Source organism: Paralichthys olivaceus, chromosome 11 (genome assembly GCF_024713975.1).
Source record: "Paralichthys olivaceus isolate ysfri-2021 chromosome 11, ASM2471397v2, whole genome shotgun sequence".
NCBI lineage: Eukaryota > Metazoa > Chordata > Actinopteri > Pleuronectiformes > Paralichthyidae > Paralichthys > Paralichthys olivaceus.
Window position 1 is genome coordinate 6,566,242 of NC_091103.1, and position 18,989 is coordinate 6,585,230.

General features: G+C 42.8%; 4 protein-coding genes across 5 annotated transcripts; 3 read left to right on the forward strand and 1 right to left on the reverse strand.

The window, feature by feature from the left end:
- Nucleotides 1-411: 411 nt before the first annotated feature.
- Nucleotides 412-7,163, forward strand: mfrp (membrane frizzled-related protein). The gene is made up of 13 exons (XM_020107920.2): nt 412-1,249; nt 2,195-2,300; nt 2,897-3,034; nt 3,154-3,321; nt 3,445-3,664; nt 4,463-4,593; nt 4,681-4,806; nt 4,891-4,967; nt 5,056-5,204; nt 5,407-5,537; nt 6,072-6,206; nt 6,463-6,590; nt 6,679-7,163. The coding sequence occupies exons 1-13, from the start codon at nt 1,196-1,198 to the stop codon at nt 6,901-6,903; spliced, it is 1,788 nt and encodes a 595-aa protein (XP_019963479.2). The 5' UTR covers nt 412-1,195; the 3' UTR covers nt 6,904-7,163.
- Nucleotides 7,164-7,312: 149 nt separating this feature from the next.
- nudt8 (nudix hydrolase 8) lies at nt 7,313-11,145 on the reverse strand. Of its 2 annotated transcripts, none has more exons than XM_020107923.2 (5): nt 10,990-11,145; nt 9,491-10,390; nt 9,282-9,414; nt 8,834-8,911; nt 7,313-8,644 (listed from the first exon to the last, which is right to left on the reverse strand). In XM_020107923.2, the coding sequence occupies exons 2-5, from the start codon at nt 10,387-10,389 to the stop codon at nt 8,459-8,461; spliced, it is 1,296 nt and encodes a 431-aa protein (XP_019963482.2). In that variant the 5' UTR covers nt 10,390; nt 10,990-11,145; the 3' UTR covers nt 7,313-8,458. The 2 variants fall into 2 exon arrangements, with proteins under 2 accessions (XP_019963482.2, XP_019963481.2); XM_020107922.2 differs by having other exon boundaries at nt 10,519-10,998.
- A 377-nt stretch (nt 11,146-11,522) lies between these two features.
- On the forward strand, nt 11,523-15,119 carry ftr86 (finTRIM family, member 86). Its single transcript, XM_020107921.2, has 10 exons — nt 11,523-12,166; nt 12,382-12,477; nt 12,608-12,841; nt 13,118-13,280; nt 13,434-13,526; nt 13,626-13,676; nt 13,904-13,945; nt 14,063-14,128; nt 14,233-14,435; nt 14,682-15,119. Exons 1-10 carry the CDS (start codon nt 11,669-11,671, stop codon nt 15,015-15,017), a joined length of 1,782 nt encoding a protein of 593 aa, XP_019963480.2. The 5' UTR covers nt 11,523-11,668; the 3' UTR covers nt 15,018-15,119.
- Nucleotides 15,120-16,608: 1,489 nt separating this feature from the next.
- LOC109642960 (complement C1q-like protein 4) lies at nt 16,609-17,776 on the forward strand. The gene is made up of 4 exons (XM_020107919.2): nt 16,609-16,728; nt 16,894-16,995; nt 17,096-17,236; nt 17,333-17,776. The coding sequence occupies exons 1-4, from the start codon at nt 16,722-16,724 to the stop codon at nt 17,764-17,766; spliced, it is 684 nt and encodes a 227-aa protein (XP_019963478.2). The 5' UTR covers nt 16,609-16,721; the 3' UTR covers nt 17,767-17,776.
- The last annotated feature ends 1,213 nt before the right edge of the window (nt 17,777-18,989 follow it).

Consider the following 18,989-nt stretch of genomic DNA (forward strand, 5'->3'; position numbering starts at 1 on the left):
TGGACTTTTTCTCTTTTCTGCAGTTTGATCTTTCTTATGTTTTAAAGCTGCTCCTAAAACTGTCCCGCTGGGGTAAAGTCAGCTTGCAGTAGAGCACAGATAAAAACAATGAAAATACACACATAGGTAGCAACATTAACTCTAAACAATGAAATTAATAAAAGGTTGCAGACTTTAATCCTATTGTGTTGCATATAATTCTCAATTCACAGAATTGTATTTTCACATCGAAGGAACCGCTGTCCTTTTGTTTGGAGGTTAATTTGTTTGGAAGCGACTTGGTAAAGCATGTTAAATGGTCGGACCTTGATTCAATGGCTCCACTCCATGATCAGATAACATAAAAACAAGTGACTGTATTGCCAAGAAACTTAGTGACAGAATGTGGGATGGGCCATGGAATTAGATTTTAGTGTGGATCCAGGATCTTTTGTGGATCTTGATGAAAAAATCAGGGATATTTAAGGAAATGATTATCTTTGAAAGTGGAATTTGATACAGCTCACTGAATTTACAGGGACTGTTGGGCCTTGGTGGATATATGTGCTCTGGTGAGTCCCGTACGACTTGTGTTTGTTTTCCTGCTCGCTCAGGTTTGTGCGTGCAAGCATTTGAGTGAATAAAACATTTTATGAGCTTAAAAGATCATTACTGGGATTATCAAGATTTAACCGGGACCCAAGACCTCCACTCTCACCCCTTCTCCCCCATTCCATGTCACCTCCCTCCTCCTCCTCCTCCTGGGTGCTCAGTCCTCTCAGCTGACTCGGCTTTGTTCGACACTGTGAAGGAGTTTCTGAAACTCTTTTGTAACCACAAGAGGAAAACAGGTTGATGCTGCTCCTGGTGAACTGGGAAAAATGGACAGTAACTTTTTAGAACTGCAGTCTGATAATTCTCTGGTGTGAATTGTGATTTTATTTGAGTTTTTTTTATCTGGATTGGGTTGATTGGGTTTCACACTGGACGCTATGCTGGAGGATTGAAGGCCGTGAGCTTTCTACACCGCAGTGGAGACATATAATCGGAACAGAAAGTGGACAATGTTGAGAAAACCCAGGAAAACATCATCATCGCCCCCTCACAGAGAAATGTCTCTCTCACACTGTCACCCTGGATGCTTTCATCACAACATCAGGCTCTCTGAGACGAGGGCGACTCACTAGATTTCCCAGTGAGAGGACAACAGATTAAGATGTCTGACCTCAGCCAAGTTGCTGTATACTCAGATTCCTCAGATATTTATAAGGTGAGTGTGAGGAGGATGACAGGGTTGGTGCTGTATTGTAGAAAAACTGACATCAAAGTTAAACTCTTTCTTTTTTAAGATGAAGGTTCCTTCTCTTGACTGTGCATCGACTGTTGCTAAATGATGCTGCAACTATAAATTAGTTTCATTTCATGCTTCCTATCTTTTTTATTTTCAGTTTAATTTTGTTTTTCTTAACTCAAAGTCCCCTGATAGGCTTCCAATGTTTTCAGTCATTACCACATGATTACACTTGTACTGGTGAGGCCACCGACTTGAACTGCAGTTCTTTTTATTACAAATTAGGTAAGATTGACTTTTTTGTCCACCTCAGTGTAAATTTGTCTTTGTCTTTTCATAAAACACAATAAAAGCACATAGAATACACACACAACACATCATACCACATACAGTAGAATAGTGCAAATGAACAGGGAGCAGCAGGTAAGTTACATCAATATCATAAGATAACAGTATAAAGATTACTTTATAAGATTCTCTGATTCTGTATTCAATACCTGCATGTAGGGAATAAATTACTTCTATATGTTACGGCCAGATGGGAGCAGCCCAAATTCTGTCAGGGGTGTGAGGTGTCTGTGATTATGCTCTTTCAGTGTGCAGCATTGTCAAATATAGTGCAGTTGTCTTTGTGGCTTGCCAATGACCTTCCCAGCAACATTAACAATTTTAGAAAGCCTGATTTTGCTCTTTTCACTCAAGTTTTGAAAACACAACTTATTATAGCTGTAGCAGCAAACCCCAAATGAGTAAAGGTGTATATTTTTTCTTATGGATTTGACTTTTAATATTAAAGAGGAAGAATTTCCTTTCTTTCAAAGGTTGGTTTTACTCATAAATCAATGTTATTTTGTGAGAAGCCATATAAAGAATTTTTGTTTGAAAGATATTTAGATGTCTTTTCCCTTGTTCTGCTTTCCACAGAATGTTTTCTGCAACCCAGCCTTTGAGCTGGAGGGGGAGCGAGTGGAGCGGGTGGAGGGCTTCAGGACGTCCACGTCCACCCCTGAACCAATCAAACCACCAGCTAGTGAGTCTCAGTCAGTGTGTGCATGTGCAAGTCTGTCTGCTTTTCTATCAGTATGTGTTGAACTTGGTTGTCATGGTTAAATGTTGCCTGGGACTAAACCATCTACCAATTCTAAATGTCAAAGTTTACTGGTTATGGTTCGTTCTACTCAGTCGGTGAAGCTTCTGTGAGAAACTTACCCTGATAATGTCATTGTGAGGTCATTGAGTTATCTACGTGAGAACTTGGAACAGAAGGCCCGTCTTACAAACTGCGGGTGTGGAGCTTAAAATACATGGTTCTTTACCAGGAAAAACTGCTCTCATGAATTATGGGAACATATAAGACCACGTTTTTTCAGAGTAAAAGCATTTTGATCTTTGCTGCTTAACTTATTTCTTTTTCAAATCTGTGTTTCACAGGAGAAATCACTGAAAATACTTATGAGGAATAACGTAAAATTAATTAATTACACAATGAGTCTAGTTCTTCTGTTCGCAAAACCAAGGAAAACCCAGTATATTATTTTCTACTTTTCACTAAACAGACTGAGAAATCATTTTCAATTGAGAATAGAATCGTGTTGATGTGTACATGTATTGTGCTCTATCGTTCAGGCCTGGGCTGGGGTCTGCTTGGGGTGTGTGTAATGCGTCTGCGGGCCCCGGGTTGTGGCTGGGGGGTGGTGGTGGTCTCTGCTGCTGCTCTGCTCCTGTTAACCACCCTCGGACTGGCGCTGGCCCTCATCCTTACACGTGAGTCAAGTGTTGCACCTTGAACCGTTCATTGCAATAAATTACATTAAATGTAGTAGAATGGGTTTTCACGTTATGTGAGAGAGAGGTGACGTCCTGTGACTTTGTCCCTGCTTTAGAGATCAAAGGTCAGGCAGTGGAGGATCAGCTGATGTCCACCAGCCCTTCAGACCTATTGAGAACAGCAGAGGGTGATTCCAATACTTTACCCACAATCCCATTCAACAGAAGTCAATGGGACAGTACTGCAGCACCACAACCTACAAGGATCCCCTTGTCTGAAACACGTAGGCAGCTCGACTCATATCTAAGTTTATCATGTGTTAGCCGGGTCAGTTTTATGTCCGACCTCATTCAGTACAAACGTCATCATGTCTTTATCTGGAGGCTTTTACCTTTGTGTGTGTCAGGTTGTGGGGGTGTACTGACCGACTCAGAGGGAAGTTTCAGTTCCCCAAACCACCCTGGCTCCTACCCGCCCAACTCCCTGTGTGTGTGGGTGATCCGAGTACCACCCCCCTCCCTGGTCCAGATCCACGTTTCGTCTTTGGCCGTGGAGGGGCCCTCACCCTGTCTGTTTGACTGGCTGGAGGTGCAGGAGCAGACCGAGCAGAGCTCTGTGGTCACCAGGTTGGTCTGACCCAAGCGACACGAACCCTTTGACATATTTATCAGTTTTACTCATGAAACAACTTTAATGTTGCACTTCATTTTTTGATGCACTCAATAGCTAACTCAGTTTAGTCAGTGTTAGTTTTCATTGGCTGATTATGGAAATTATGGCGGGGCAATAAAACAATATTAATTATTATCGAAATAATATTTTCATCAATAGCTATAAAACAAAGGTTCAATGTACATCGATATATCGCTTATTAACAGTGAGGAGGTATAACACATAATAATGTACCACAGATTTGTAAAGAGTTTAAAACCACAACCTTCATTCAGGAAAAAAAACTTTAAACCTAAAACAAATAATAATGGTATCAATTGTTAAAATTATCAATACATACTGATATAAAAATATTATCTTGATATAATCTTTGGCCACAGTCCATCCTTAATGGAAACATAAGTGAAACTGATTTAATTTTACACGTTCTGCCGGGTGTATGTCATTACATTAATTTGTTGGTAGATGGCGCTAAAGGTCTTTGCATGATCGTAAAGCACTTACTGGTACTGAGGGTTTCTGTGACAGAATTCAGCCCTTGTGAATACTTTGACCTTTGCTGTTAGTTGCATTCTTGGAAAGTGTTGTAACCTGATTCGCGAAACTGCAAAAAGGGAACATAGGGTCACAAAGCTCACAGATCGTTATAAGAATTCACCGTGCAAAGTTCAAACTCAAGTGGAAACCCAAAGCTGTAATTTAAAAAAACCCTGATCATTCGAAAACAAAAGGTCTGTATTTCTCTTATGCAGGTTCTGTGGTAACGTAGCACCACCGACAGTCAACACAAACAGCAGCACAGTGTGGGTCACCTTCCGCTCTGACAGCAGCATCACTGGGGCCGGCTTCACGGCTCAGTACAGGGCCCTGCAGCCTGGACACAGTCAGTAGTCTGCACATGGAAGTTAAACGTGCATGCTTATATGCATTAATGTGCATCTGTGCATGTATTTACTATGTGTTTTCACAGAGAGCTGCTCCAGAGAAGAGTTCATGTGTGACAGTGGACGCTGCCTGCTGCCCGTGTCTGTGTGTGACGGTCATCCAAACTGCCATGACCAAACAGACGAGGAAAACTGCAGCCATAAACACAAGGGTGAGAGAACTGAGATAAGAAAACAGAAATGTCAATAAGATTTGAAAAGGTCATAAGAACAGTGGACACTGACTCTCCTTACAGAATGTGGCGGGCAGAAGGCAGGTCCTCATGGTCACCTGTCAAGTCCAAACCACCCAAAACCTTATCCTCACCAGCAGGTACACTCACAACTGCCCCAGGCCGCGAAACACACTCTGAAGTGAACCATTTTGTTACCTGACCACACGTTCCTCTGTTTTCCATTAGTTGTGTATGTGGTATATATCCGTTGAGGAGGGCCACGTCATCACGCTGAGTTTCAGGAACTTCAGCCTGGAGACTCAGGACGTGTGTGAGTTCGACTACGTGGAGGTGCACGACAGCGTCGACAGCGGAGCTGGAAGAGTCCTGGGAAGGTGACACACAACACAGCTTAGATCTTTTATTCTCTGCAAGTCAGATGTTATGTAGGATTTTGTGGGGGGGGGGGGCCTGACCCATGACCTCTGCAGTTACCCTCTGCCTTCGTCGTTGTTAAAATCCTGTATATTTATGGTAAATTTGGGACGTCACATGGCCACAATGCTGTGAAGCTTGTTTGCTCTGCCTTTGTCTCAGGTTTTGTGGCACCACCGTCCCACCTGACCTGACCTCCTCGGGCCCCCACATGACTGTGGTGTTCGTGGCTGACGAGGGAGTGGCCGACAGCGGATTCAACGCAACGTACCAGGCAGTGTCCGTACTGGACAGTGAGTTTTACAGTGCAGAATTACAGCAATACCACTCAAATGATTTCCATTATATTTTTGGAGGGGTGGGGCATGACCCCATTACATTTTGGTGTGGAAATAGTTTATCGCTTTATTTAACATTGTGAGTTTTTCAACGTTTCAGTTGAGTTCTCAGAGAATAATTCATGGACGTTAATTAAAAAAATCAGGTATGATTAGGGAACTGGTATTTATGAGTGTGTGCATTTTGTGCAGATCAAAATATATATTTTTAAATAAACTGGATTTAACAGATTAAAATGTAGTTTCCACCTCCTGGTGGAGGTATGAGCTCATCTAAGTGCTTTTCTAGTTTCCTTTATATCTGATCCTTTTTCTTCCTTCTTTTTACTTCCTTTTTTCTTGCCTGCATTTATTCTGCAAAAAACATTTATATCTGACACTTTCTTTAGGGGCCAGAATGCTTCCACATTTTTCTTTTTGCTTTGCTCTCCAACCTTCTTCAGCCTCTTGCGATGGTCTTTTTGAATTGTATTTTCTCGGAATCTGCAGGGACATGTGGTCCCAGCCAGTTTGCCTGCAGTTCAGGGGCGTGCCTCCAGCCGCAGTGGTTGTGCGATGGATGGAACGATTGCCCAGACGGAGCAGACGAACAGGGATGTGGAAATTCCACCTACCCTCCCTTCAGTGAGTATACCTGTTATCTCTGACCCCGATAACAGTCCTGATCTGGCACAGATACACTGCTTACTGTCTCCAGAGCGCCGCTGTTTGAACCACTTACAATAAAAGAACAAACTACAAAATAAAAGCATGCAGGGTGGAGCTGATTTGTCACTTACAAAATAAGAAAAGAATGTTGACCTCCAATTATATCATAATTTACTTTGTATTGGAGAAAGTGACTTTTGATTCTCTGGATTGTTTGTCTCCATGTCCTCAGCTTCATCGTGTGAGTTAATAGAGGTGGAGATGTGTCAGGGCCTCAGCTACAACCTCACCTCGTTCCCAAATATCTGGCTTTCCATTGCTGACCAGAGAGAAGCTGCCACAGTCCTGCGACAGTACCGGGTAAGAGCTACATTCATGAAATATCCAATTCACCTTTCTTTTTGAATGCTGGATGATCAAAGACTGAGCCCCATATGTTGTCATGCAGGTGCTTATGGAGCTGGGCTGCTTTGAGCCCCTGCAGAGGCTGGTGTGTGGGATGTTTCTGCCCCAGTGCAGCCCCCAGGGTGGCGTCCTCCAGCCCTGCCGCTCAGTTTGCTCCTTGGCTGAGCAGCAGTGCAGTCAGGCCCTTGATCTCTTCTCCTTCAGCTGGCCCTTCAACTGCCACCTTCTGCCCGACTCACAGGACCCCTTAGAGTGCTCACTGCCTTGATGCTCACCTCAGCTCTAGTTTAGTTTTTCTGAAAACATTTCACTGCATCGACTTTGCCTGCAATTTCACACAACTGGAAACTTTTCTTCTGGACTCAGCTGTACCACAGCACTCAAGTGTGACAGAAATGAGATGCATCATTACTGCAAACCTCATTACACACTGCTGCCTATAAAGCTTTTATGGCACATAGAGAAAAAGGTGACAGCTGCCATTTTATTAAAAAAACTAAAAAAACAGCCTCAAAGTACCTTTATGACATGTTTATCGTGTTTTTGTCTGATTCACTGAGCTAAATGAAGGGGTTGAAGCTTCCTCTCCCACCGAAAAATCTGTTATCTCTTTTTGCACTATTTATTGCCTTGATGTGATGTTCAGTAAATCATGTAAATGACCTATGAAGGAAGAATGAATACTGAATGCCTTTATTGCATGGTTCTTCAACACAGCACATTACGATGCGCCTAAATCATTTCAGTGCTCATAACAGTCCAGACCTGATATGGTGAGAGATGCAATATGACAGACATGAGTTGAGTCAAATCATGAACTGCAGGACAAGTAAATGCAAACCTCGTTTGAAACCTGTATGGAAAAGGTTATTCAAGTTAAAACCCACGTAATTGGTAACTGGAAGTTACAAGGTATCTCAGAATTTATGAGCTTTGACAGTTGTTAAATAAAATATTGCATATAAATGATACCAATAGCATACTTAGTACTCATACGCTTAAATAATAATAATGCTTAAATATGTTAAGCACTTTTCATAAAATAATACTAAGTACTTTACAGAATAAAAACTATAAAAACAATACCTTACCCAAACACACACAGGAATCGAAGCAGTCATAAATCACAGATCTCATTAATTTGCAAAGAATAATAGGGCAGGTAAACAAAGATAAAATGATAATGTTTAAAAAAAAAGGTGTTTTCAATCAAGTTAAACTAGAAATAAAAGAACACTACTCAAAGGGAAACAAATATAGAAAATAAAAACTGAATACAAGTCTAAGATGTGTAATTAAATAAATAACATGAATAAAATTAATTAAAAGCCAGACTGAAAAGTAGCTCTTTTAAAAATATCCACATTCTCTGCTGCTTTTGGGTCTTCAGGGAAGCTGAAGTAATGAAAAGTTTTTTTACCAAAAGTTTTTTTTCCAGAGTTTTTTGTTCTGACTGAGTAAAATTAAAAAGGCCATCAAGGTACATAGAGTCAAAGGCATTGAGAAATGTATAAACCAGTTGATTGTAAATTGACTTAAAATGGTAGATTGGACACTGGCCTGTAGTTATTAAATATGGAGGCACCTAAAGTATTTAATCTTCTGAAGTGGTTTAACTATGGCAGACTTGTGAACAGTAGAGAAGAAACTCATTTAAAGATAATACTTGCTATTGTTCAAAATAAATTCAGTCAGTATTCACATTGATTCTTGACATGGTTCTGCTACACAAAGTTTGATTGCACATTTCTCATAAACACATCTTTGAGTCACATACTGTGTGCTATAGACATCTACACTGTAAAGTAACAGTGACTAAGCTGTTAAGGAGGAACAACAAGTTTCAGGGTTAGGTCTAGAGCAGTGGCAGTCAAACCCCACACTCGCTTTTTCTCGTTGTGAAACACGGGGAGTGTGTATGCATACTTGTCACCAGTGCGGAAGTGTGTGTAGCCACAGTTCTGGGGGTTGCACAAGTGGGACAAGGGCAAAGTGAAGATTTCCTCGACCTGTGTCAGAAACAGACAAAAGAGGAACATTACATCTTTGGTCCAAAACACAAACCCACCAGAAAGAGATGTGTGTTTATGGTATTTGTTTGATAACTGTTTATGAGTTTGTTACAATGCAGATGTGGAAGCCTGACCATTTCAAGCAGATATAAATGTAGTGAAGTGCTACACACAGGACGGTCGTACCTCTGCAGGGTTTGGTTTGAACGACAACTCCTCTACAGGCCCCAGGTTAGCCAGAACAGGAGCAATCATCATCCCTGTCTGGAGAGAGGGACAAAAGGTGTCAACTCAACACTGAGTATCAGTATGAACATATTACATATATAACATTAAGTGCAATGAAATATTTAAGTGACATGAAACCATTTGCCATGTTTTATGTTATGAAGAGAGATTTGTCTGTGCAGTAGTGGACATAAAGACAAGTTTCTTAAGGCCTGATACTGAATTTATGGCTAGTCCTGGAAAAAAATGTGAATAACTAAATGTAAAGAATACATTTGCAATCTGGATAGATTCATTCACAGTATGACATTATATCAGTTCAGAAAATAAAAAAAGGGAAGACTTATCAAAGCTCTCTACTTCACCACATGGCCCAAATTCTTAAAAACTAAATCATCGAACTCACCATGTCCCTGAGAGGCTTCAGGACTCCCCAGACCCTGTCTGCTGCAACATTAACACCCAGCTCCTCCCAGGTTTCCCTCAGCGCTGTGGCCACCACATCTCTATCTGAGGGATCACTTTTTCCTCCTGCAAAGCTACACAGAAATGGAAATAAGGACACATACTCTGACTGTCTAACACAATTTGAAAAGTTTCAGACAAGCCACAAACCTGACATCTCCCTTGTTCCTGCCCAGTTTTAAGGAGCGTAGGGTGAAGAGAAACGCTGGCTGCCCCCCAACAGTGCAGAGCGAGACCAGGACAGATGCATATTTCCGCTGTTTCTCTCCTTGGCTCTGACTTGTTGCTTTGCTCCATCTTGCTGCGTCATAGAGCTTCAAGTTGGGCCTGAGGTTCTGTCGACACCTGTTTTCATTCTCCAGGGATAGACAGTCCCTCCAGTCATCCACCAAATGAGGGGAAACCTGATGAATAGCTCTGCTTTGCTGAAGAAAGAAGCTGGTGGCTTGTGATCGTCTGTGAAAGTGGTTTAAGATGCGTGATGACATAGCTGATAAGCTGGCAGTGTGCCGCCTGTGATATAAATGGCTTTGTGGGTTACATGGAGACTTATTGGTGAAACTGAGTGAAACATGGCAAAAGTCTTGAGGCCTCCTCCAGGGTAGAAGGCAAGTTGTGTTGGTTAAACATTCCTGGTGAGTGCTCATAGCTTGAGGGTTCCGACCTGAAACTTTCACTACAGTGGATTGCCATGATTCAGGAACTGGTTTGTTTTTTACAGAGGTAGAAAGTTGAGGGGTCTGATGAGGACTGGATACAATTGTTTTGGATACGGAGTTATGAAATGAAACCTCTGTCAGGTGATGACTATCACACTTCCAGTTGAATACATGTGGCTGTATTGAATTGGATACAGTCTCTTTGGATAATGATGACAGCCCCTCATTGCTTCGGCCTCCTCCAGGAATCCCTTCATTCCGGTTCCCCTTCACATGTCTTGCACCCTGGCACACTGTGTGCTCAGAGAGAGCAGACGGGGGACATGCTCTCAACAGCAGCAATGTCCTTGTTGGACAGGACCATGTCAGGATATGAGGGGCCCTGAACATCCTGTAAAGAAAACAGACACACCCAGGAGACACGTTTAAAAAGCATTTCAATTGTGTAACCATCAGCTAACCAGACCACCTAGCTCAGGTAAACAGGACACTACCAGCAGAATGAGGAGTTATGATTACCTCTTGTGTAAAGTGTTAACCTTAGCCAGTATGAGCTTTGTCCATTCAAACCCTGGACCTAACCTGGACCCCATTATTATTTTTACTATCAAGACTTTGTGTCAAACTTTGGCTGTTAGCTCCAGCTGTAAGTTTAGCTAGCTATCTCAGCTCCGACAGCGACGTCTGAGACAAAACAAACATCACACTGCGTCAAAGTGTTCAGTTTGTGGACTCTCGGTAACAACCGAAGCTAACCCAGTCGGTTTGAAAAGCCGTCGACGTCTTCTTCGGGTTGAAGAAGTCATCCAAGCGCATGCTAACTAGCTGAAGTAAACATTAGCATAACACGAGCAAAGTGGGAAAACTAGCTAACGTCAACTCTCCAGTGTTGTCAATGGTGAGGATTCGTCCGGTCCCACAGGGGCTCAGAGACACACCAGGCTGAAGACGCTGATGTAGAGGTGCAGTCTGGACGAGGAAAACACTCACCTTCACAGTGAAATCAGCAGCCGCGCTCTGCCTCAGTTAACCGGCTGCTGCTGCCCCAAGTCAATATGGCGCAGGACCGGCGTCTTGCGCGTGGCCGCTGCCTTCACTGCGCTCTCGCCAAACACGTGTTTCACAACTTCTCCATTCAGCTGCAGCAAATAATCGGGGGGGGGGGGACGACTGTATATAAAGAAGCCATTGTTGACGTTTCCATCTCTAGTCACGCCCCCGAGAGAAGAACCAGTCTATCCTCTTTGAATCACTATGAATTAACTTTTTATTTCCTATTTCACTGGTTCACAAAAAAAATCACAGCAGTTATTAGTATGATCAGCTTATTAATACTGTGATATAATATAATATATAATATGATTCTTTTGTTGGTTGTTTTTCAAGAGTCGTGAAGCTGCCATGTGTCGATGAGGCCTAATCTGTATGAATTCTCTACCTGGGAATCACCTATGACACAAGCGAGAAACTCCTCACCCCACCTGTTTTACCAGTCCAGCCTGAAACCTGGAGGTTGTTTCAGGTTTTAAGCAGCATGTGATTCGTGTCAACTGGCATTTCAGACTTGCCATCTTTGTCCGCTTCACCTTACTTGAACAGGGAACCGCGTGGTTGTCCGTATATATCCAGCTCTGATCTCTGTGAACTGCCACCTTCGACCCAGCACTATATGGCCTCTGCGTGGACTGAGGAGGAGACATTTGTCTGCTCAGTGTGCTTGGACACTCTGAAGGACCCAGCCACTCTACCCTGTGGACACTCATACTGCCTGGCTTGTATTCAGAGCCACTGGGACAAGAGAAACAGCAAGGGTGAGTACAGCTGCCCCCAGTGTCGGCAGGTTTTCAGCCCTCGGCCCTCGCTGGCTAAGAGCACTGTCCTTGTGGAGGCCATGGAAAAACTGAGAACCAACAGCTTCAAGCAAAGCTTCTCCACCGCCTCACCTTCCATGCCCATCTACCTGGAGGTCCTACCACATTTAGGGCCGCGACAGGGCAGTGTGTACCCCCAGCTTCCAACGGAGAACCCCAGATCCTGCCCTCAACACAACCAACCTCTGGAACTGTATTGCCGTGAAGACAAGGAGTGTGTGTGTGAGCTATGCTGCCAGCATGGACACAAGGGACATCATGTGCTCAAATCACAGGAAGAGAGGAAGAAGAGGCAGGTACGTAATGGAAAAGGACCACCAGGGTTGAATGAGTGCTGTTTTATAAGTTGTTTCTGCCATGCTGAAGAACGAGAAGCATTTTCCAAATGTGCTTGAAGTTCTTGTTAAACAACTGTCTTTAGTGTTTACACCTGTCACATGTGGTGAGTTTTAAGTGTTCTGGTCTCTTTTCTATGCTAAACTCTGGATCGTGTGTGTGTCTGTGTGTATAGACAGAGCTTGTTCACATGCAAGCAGAGGTACAGAGGAGAATTCAGGAGACTGAAAAGAAACTTAAGGAGCTCCCACATCTTGCTCGCCAGCACAAGGTAAATGATCATTTTTGTATTACCTTTCGGATATCTTACCTGTATATCAGTTTATGACATACAATACATGTCTACTGCTTTTGTAATTTCTTCATCTGTGATCCCTGTCTTCCTCTCTCCTTACCCCCAGGCCTTGGTCCAGGCTCTACAGCAAGAGAGCACAGATTTATACACAGAGCTGGCCAAGAACGTGAGTCTAACAGGCACCCAGGCTGGCGAGCTCCTCAGCACCCATGAGACCTCCATAGGAAGCCAGGTTGAGGTGCAGATTCACAGACTAGAGCAGGAGGTGGCACAGCTCGGCTGGAAAAGCGAGGAGCTGAGCAGGCTGGCCGACATGCAGGACAACGTCTGCTTCCTGAAGGTGTGCAGCAGGGTTAGCCTGGAAGTCTCACAAGAAAAATAAATGAATACAGGACACTGACTTTATTGTCCACTTTATAGTGGAAATTTGTCTTTGGCTTCTTGTAAAATACACACACAGCACATCATTCAATACATACCAATAGTGCAAATGAACAGGTAGCAGCAGGTAAGTTATATAACATAGCGTAACATAAGATAACAGTATAAAAGCATAAGATAACAGTTTAACAGAGACGAGAATTGCTGTTGAAACTTAATGTCATTTGTTCTCAAGAATTTCCTAACCCTGGAGCCACTGGGTAAGACAGGTGCCACGGGAGAGTCAGTGCTCTGTCGGGAGGAAGCGGTTGTCGCCTCCATCCGTTCAGTCATGCAAGAATTACAAACATCGATACAGGAGCTCTGCAGAGCCAGTCTGGCCAAGATCAACACATTAGGTCAGCCTCCTCTCCTCTCCTCTCCTCTCCTCTGCTCTCCTCTCCTCTCCTCTGCTCTCCTCTCCTCTGCTCTCCTCTCTTCTCCTCTCCTCTCCCCTGTTCTCTTACCCCCTCCTCTTCTTCAGACAGTCAAAACTTGTCATTTCTTTGTAGTGAATCATGTCCCCGTGCCTTCAACACCCAGTGGTGCAGTTTCAGGTGCAACAGTCACTGAAAACTGTGGTCAGGACAAAGCACAAAACACAGGTATAGAAATGTTTAATCGTGCAGTGTATTGACTATTATGTGTACTAAAGAAAAGGACACCTGATGTATTTCTCAAAACTCATCCTCTTGTTTCTGTAGTGTATGAAATGATGATGGACCCTCCACCTATGCCGCCTCCAAGACCTCAAGGTCAGTTACTTTAGAAACATAAGATAATATTTGCTTTGTGTAATTGTACTTTTTTTCCTAGGGCATAAGTCTTCATTATAATATCCAGCTCTAAATCCTGCATGTCCTCAATGTGAAAACATGAAAATATGTTTCAAATGATATTAAACGTAATGTAGTTGAGGTTTTCAATATTTGCTTTACTTGTTGTATTTGTTCCCTCTCTCCCCATTTCTGTGGACATGAAGCTTCAGCCCCACCTCAAACCTTCCATCCTCCTCAACCTCATGGTAAATACAAACCCTTTATAAACTGCCCGCAGGTAGTAATCTATTTGTAGACATAGGTGTGGTGCAGATTAGTTGTAATCCCTGATTTCATAAACTTGTGTGTTTTTGTAATCTTAGCACCTCCTGCAACAACAACAGGACTTGTGAATCCAGAACCAAAGTCTAGAGAAGAATTGCTGAAATGTGAGTCCATCATGCTTCACAATATGAAACAGATTAAATAGACCACAAAGTCAAAGCCTGCAAAGCAGTGAGAGTTCTCACTTAAATACATCCTGTCCCTTCAGTTCGCTTTGAACCCACCATGGACCCGAACACGGTGTATCGCCACATCCAGTTGTTAGATGGAGGTCATAAGGCCACGATGCGGGCTGAAAATCTGAACCCTCACGACCACCCAGAGCGCTTCCACTTCTGGAGACAGGTTCTCTGCAGAGAGCCCCTGGCTGGGAGCCCCTACTACTGGGAGGTGGAGTGGACTGGCCAAAAGGTGGATCCTTTTTATTTCAGTCATGAAATGGGTGGTTTCAGATATAGACATGTGTCTTGCCTGCTTTATTATCCAAAATAAAAAGATACATTCTCTCATCTTTGATTAAAAACTTCTGGGGGCATTGCAATGAAAATTTGTGGTTCATTTTTGGATGAATATTAATCCTCTTATTTCTCCTCTGGCACCATCACCACCAGGAGTGGCTTCCTTTCCTAATCTAGTTTTCCCTGTCTCCCCATGCAGATCACTATTGGTGTGGCCTACATGGAGATTGAACGTAAAGGATCTGATGACAAAAGTCGTTTGGGCCACAATCCCCATTCCTGGAGCTTGTACTGGTCTGGCACTGGTTTCTCCTTCTGGCACGACGGGCAGGAAAAAATCCTCGGCTCAACTAAGGCCAAACGGATCGGTGTGTATCTGGACCAACATGCAGGGACTCTGGCCTTTTACCGCATCGTCAACAACCAGGCTGACCTCATCCACCGGCACCAGACCCCCTTCACTGGACCACTGTACCCAGGATTCAGATTCTGGGCAGGAGTAGGGGCCACAGTGACGGTCTGCCAACTGGATTAAATTGTATATGAATGATGGGCAATTATTTTTTAGATACAACTGCCTGATGTAAAGTTTCTAAAACTGTGTATGTAAGTGAATAAAGAAGGAATATGCACATTATCATCATTCACACTTTTGTAAAAAGTACAGAGTAATACCACAAATATCTGCCTGAATGTGGAAAACATATTTCGCAATCTGTTTAAATTATCAGCTTCACACTTGGCATGTGTATTTTTAATGGCCCGGAAAAGTTTAGTGTCAAATTTGGTGTGATTTTGACACGTGATGAGTTCAATATAAAAAAATCTTTTGAATGAACAGGCGCTCTGTAGAGGGTTGCCTAGTGCCAGTGGGAGTGAGGCAGTGTGGCTTCAGTCTGTGGACCAAGTTGAACATGTCCTTGAAAAAACACCTTTGTAAATTGACCACATGTGAACATTAATAAAGCAAATTCAGTTTCATTTTATAAAAACATTGGCTACAAAATCTTTGTTGCAGATAAACCAGGTACGATGAACACAATGTTTTCTAATTTCACTCTGCATCAGAGACTGTTTATAAAAAGCTCTGCACTCAATGTTCAGCACCAAAACAATAAAAAGTGACAGTATATTGTAGAGCTGAGGAGGACTCACTAAAGACAAAGAGTTATTCTGAAGTAGCTCCGGAGCTTTAACACAGGACAAGAGAACAGAACATCACAAAGAGGCAGGTTTAGAACATGCACTGCCCTAGTTTTTTTTTTCACTGAACAGAAACATCTCAGTGTCCTGTGAAAGTGTAGACTCTTGATGGTTCAGATATCACCCAGTATTTTTTCTATTCTGGTCTGGCTGATACAAATAAGGCATTTCTTACTCCTATCTTCCTGTGTTCCTAAGGGTATAACAAGTGTCCTGAGGATCTTATCTTTGAGCCCCACACCTCAGTGACCTGGATCACTTGAAGTGCCCTTCCATTCTTAAGTTATCCCTAGTACAGTATCTTTAGTATTCCCATATGGATATGCAAAGAACCATCTGACCTGCATTGTTCCTTTTTCCCCACCCATTCTTTTCACTGGACATGGGTTACATCATCCATAAACCTACAATGGCAAGTCCACATTTGTGTTCGTTATTATATGTATGTGTTCTCAGCTCCTTCCTCTATTGGAGGGAAAACTTTTTTTTTTCCAATCATTCATTCCAAACATTGAGAGGTATTACCTCATTGTGTCTTAGTTAGCTCAAGAACACTATCAGCCTTTGACAAAAACCTCAATCTCAGCTCAAACAACTCTAGTTATCTAAACTCCTTAAACGTATTTTATGTGAACAAAACCAGATGACTGATCATTCTATTTTCGATGCACAATAAAGCGTGACACACTTTCATAAACACAGAGGAAAGACACTATGTGTGTTGATGGAAACACTGAACCACTTGGACAACCTGCCTCAGAGGGTAGAAATGATACCTGACCTACATCCACAGGACAAAGACCTGGCGGGTGTGTATGTATATGTGACATGTCAAGCCCCCACCCATGAAGAAATGAGTTAGGGTATACAGGTATAGATGTGCGTAAAGGCCAAAAAAAGGGGATGGACTGCAGAGGAAACAGGGAGGAGCCAGCTGGATGGAATTGATGGGAAACGTATATATCTATGACTCTTGACCCTGCATCAGTCTATCACACCTGCTCTTCTGACGCCAGCATCACCTGCCAGTGTAACCATGCGAGGTGAGAATGCTCATAGTTAGAAGAAACTGTTAACAAGCTGCTAATTTAAATGCAACAAGGAGACGGATGGAGACTAGATGCTTATGAGTAAAATTATCTGCTCTCCTAAGAGGCAATGTTGGTTTTCTCTCTGTTGCTATATATTCCTCCCTCTTTTCCTCCCAGCTATTGTACTACTGTGTCTGCTGGGATCAGCTATGGCTGAAGACGACAGTTTTTCCTGGGGTGGACCTGGCAAGAATGTTGTTGATCCTGCCGAAAACAACGGTGAGAGATTTTTGCAGAAAACAAGTTAGAAACACACTGTCTGCCCATAATGTGATATGTAAAGCTCCAACCTGGTGCAAATGTGTGTGTGTGTGTACAGTGTGTCTCACGGACCAGGCGTCATGTGGCTGCTGTCTGATGCAGCAGCAGATACACAGGATGGAGACATTCTTTAACATGACTCTCAATCAGCTGGAAAAGGAACTCATAAAAACAATGACTGTCCTCAACAATGTCAGAGGTGAGCTAAGAGCATGCGTTACACAACATAAAGCAGCTGGACTGTTCAGTTGAATCTTCACAATAAGTCTATTTCTGTATCCCACTGCATATCCAGACAGCAGAAGCGCCTTCTCTGTCGCACTTACCAATGAAGACAGTTTGACTTGCTTCGGTCCCTTCCGTGACGACAAGGTCATCGCCTACAAGCACGTCTTCATCAACCTTGGAAACGGCTACAGCGTGGACACTGGTATCTTCACAGCTCCCCGCTCTGGTGTGTACAGCCTCGCCCTCACTGTCTACAGTGACGCCGGGTCGCCTGGCAACAGCCTCGCCGCCTGCGCCACTCTTCAGGTCAACGGTCAGGTGGTGGCAGGACCCAGAGAAAAAAACATGCAGGACCAAGAGGACAGTGCCACCATTGTTGTGGCTCTCCACCTGCTAGCTGGGGACATAGTGGCTGTCAGTTTGCCCATAGGATGTTTCCTCTGCGACAACAACAGCCACTACAACACTTTCACTGGTTTCCTGCTCTATGCTACTGACTAAGTTAGAGAAATGAAGCTGCTCTGGGTTTCAGCTGTCACCATACCGACATGGTTTGAAGCTGTTAGAATAAATCTTCCTGAGGGGACAGCTGTGAGATGTATTCCCTAATCTATCTGATCTTTTGTGCTCTAACCCATCCCCATATCATTTCATCATATGCTACTATTCCCATTCTCAATGTTATCTATTCACTAAAATATGTTTTTGAAGCCATTTCAAACATCAGACATCAAATTTCAAAATGTTGTTATCCTGTGTCCCAACCTTCCTTAGACCTGACCAACATCACACATAAAGTGTCTTTGTTCTTGAAGCTGAAAATCTTCCAGTGACTGATGTTGTGTGTTGGAAATTATGATTGAAACATGTCATCTGTTTAATTTCAAGAAAATAAATCTGGATTTTGAACAAAACTGCAGCATTGTGAGATGTTTTTTTTTAGTCTGGGGAATAGCACACTTAAATGAGTTGACTATCGATTCAGCACTTCACTCTCATAGCACTGTCAGAGTCTTGAGGGGAAGTTGTAAAAGAGGATTAAAATACATTCAACAAAATGAGAAACCTTTTTTTATTTTTTTTATTTTAGGTATTTTTCTTCCTTGAAAAACCTGATTACTACATTACCCACAATGCAAATGCAGCCACAATCAGTTCAGTTGGACCTTTTTCTGAGTGTCAGCTAATGTTGCCTTAAACACAGAGGCAGGAAGTCAAATGGGGAAAACACACCAGGAGCAGGGACTACAAAATAAAACAGGAAACAGAGGAACACTGAACAAACTTAAAACATGAATTCACAATGTAACAAAAACACTGTTGAAACATCAACTGAAAACACTCCTCATAAAAGAAAATACAATAACCATGACAGGGATGAAACCAGGAGAAGCACAGGGTGGAACATAAAGAGGAACACAGAGATGGGACACAAGCGAGGGACACAGAGGGGACATGGAACAAACTTAAAACATGAATTCAAAATGTAACAAAAACACAATTTAAACTAGAGCTGACAACACTCTTTATAAAAGAGGAAAAAATACCATAACCGTGTAGTCTTTAACCACAACTTGCTATGACTCCATTTATCAGACTGGAGCCAAAAAAATGTCTCATGACAAATGTCTTTGCCTCAGTAATGTTGGTCCTGCTATATGGCGACCTGTCCACGCTGTACCATGCCTCTTGTCCAATGTCAGCTAGGATTGGCTCCAGCTGCC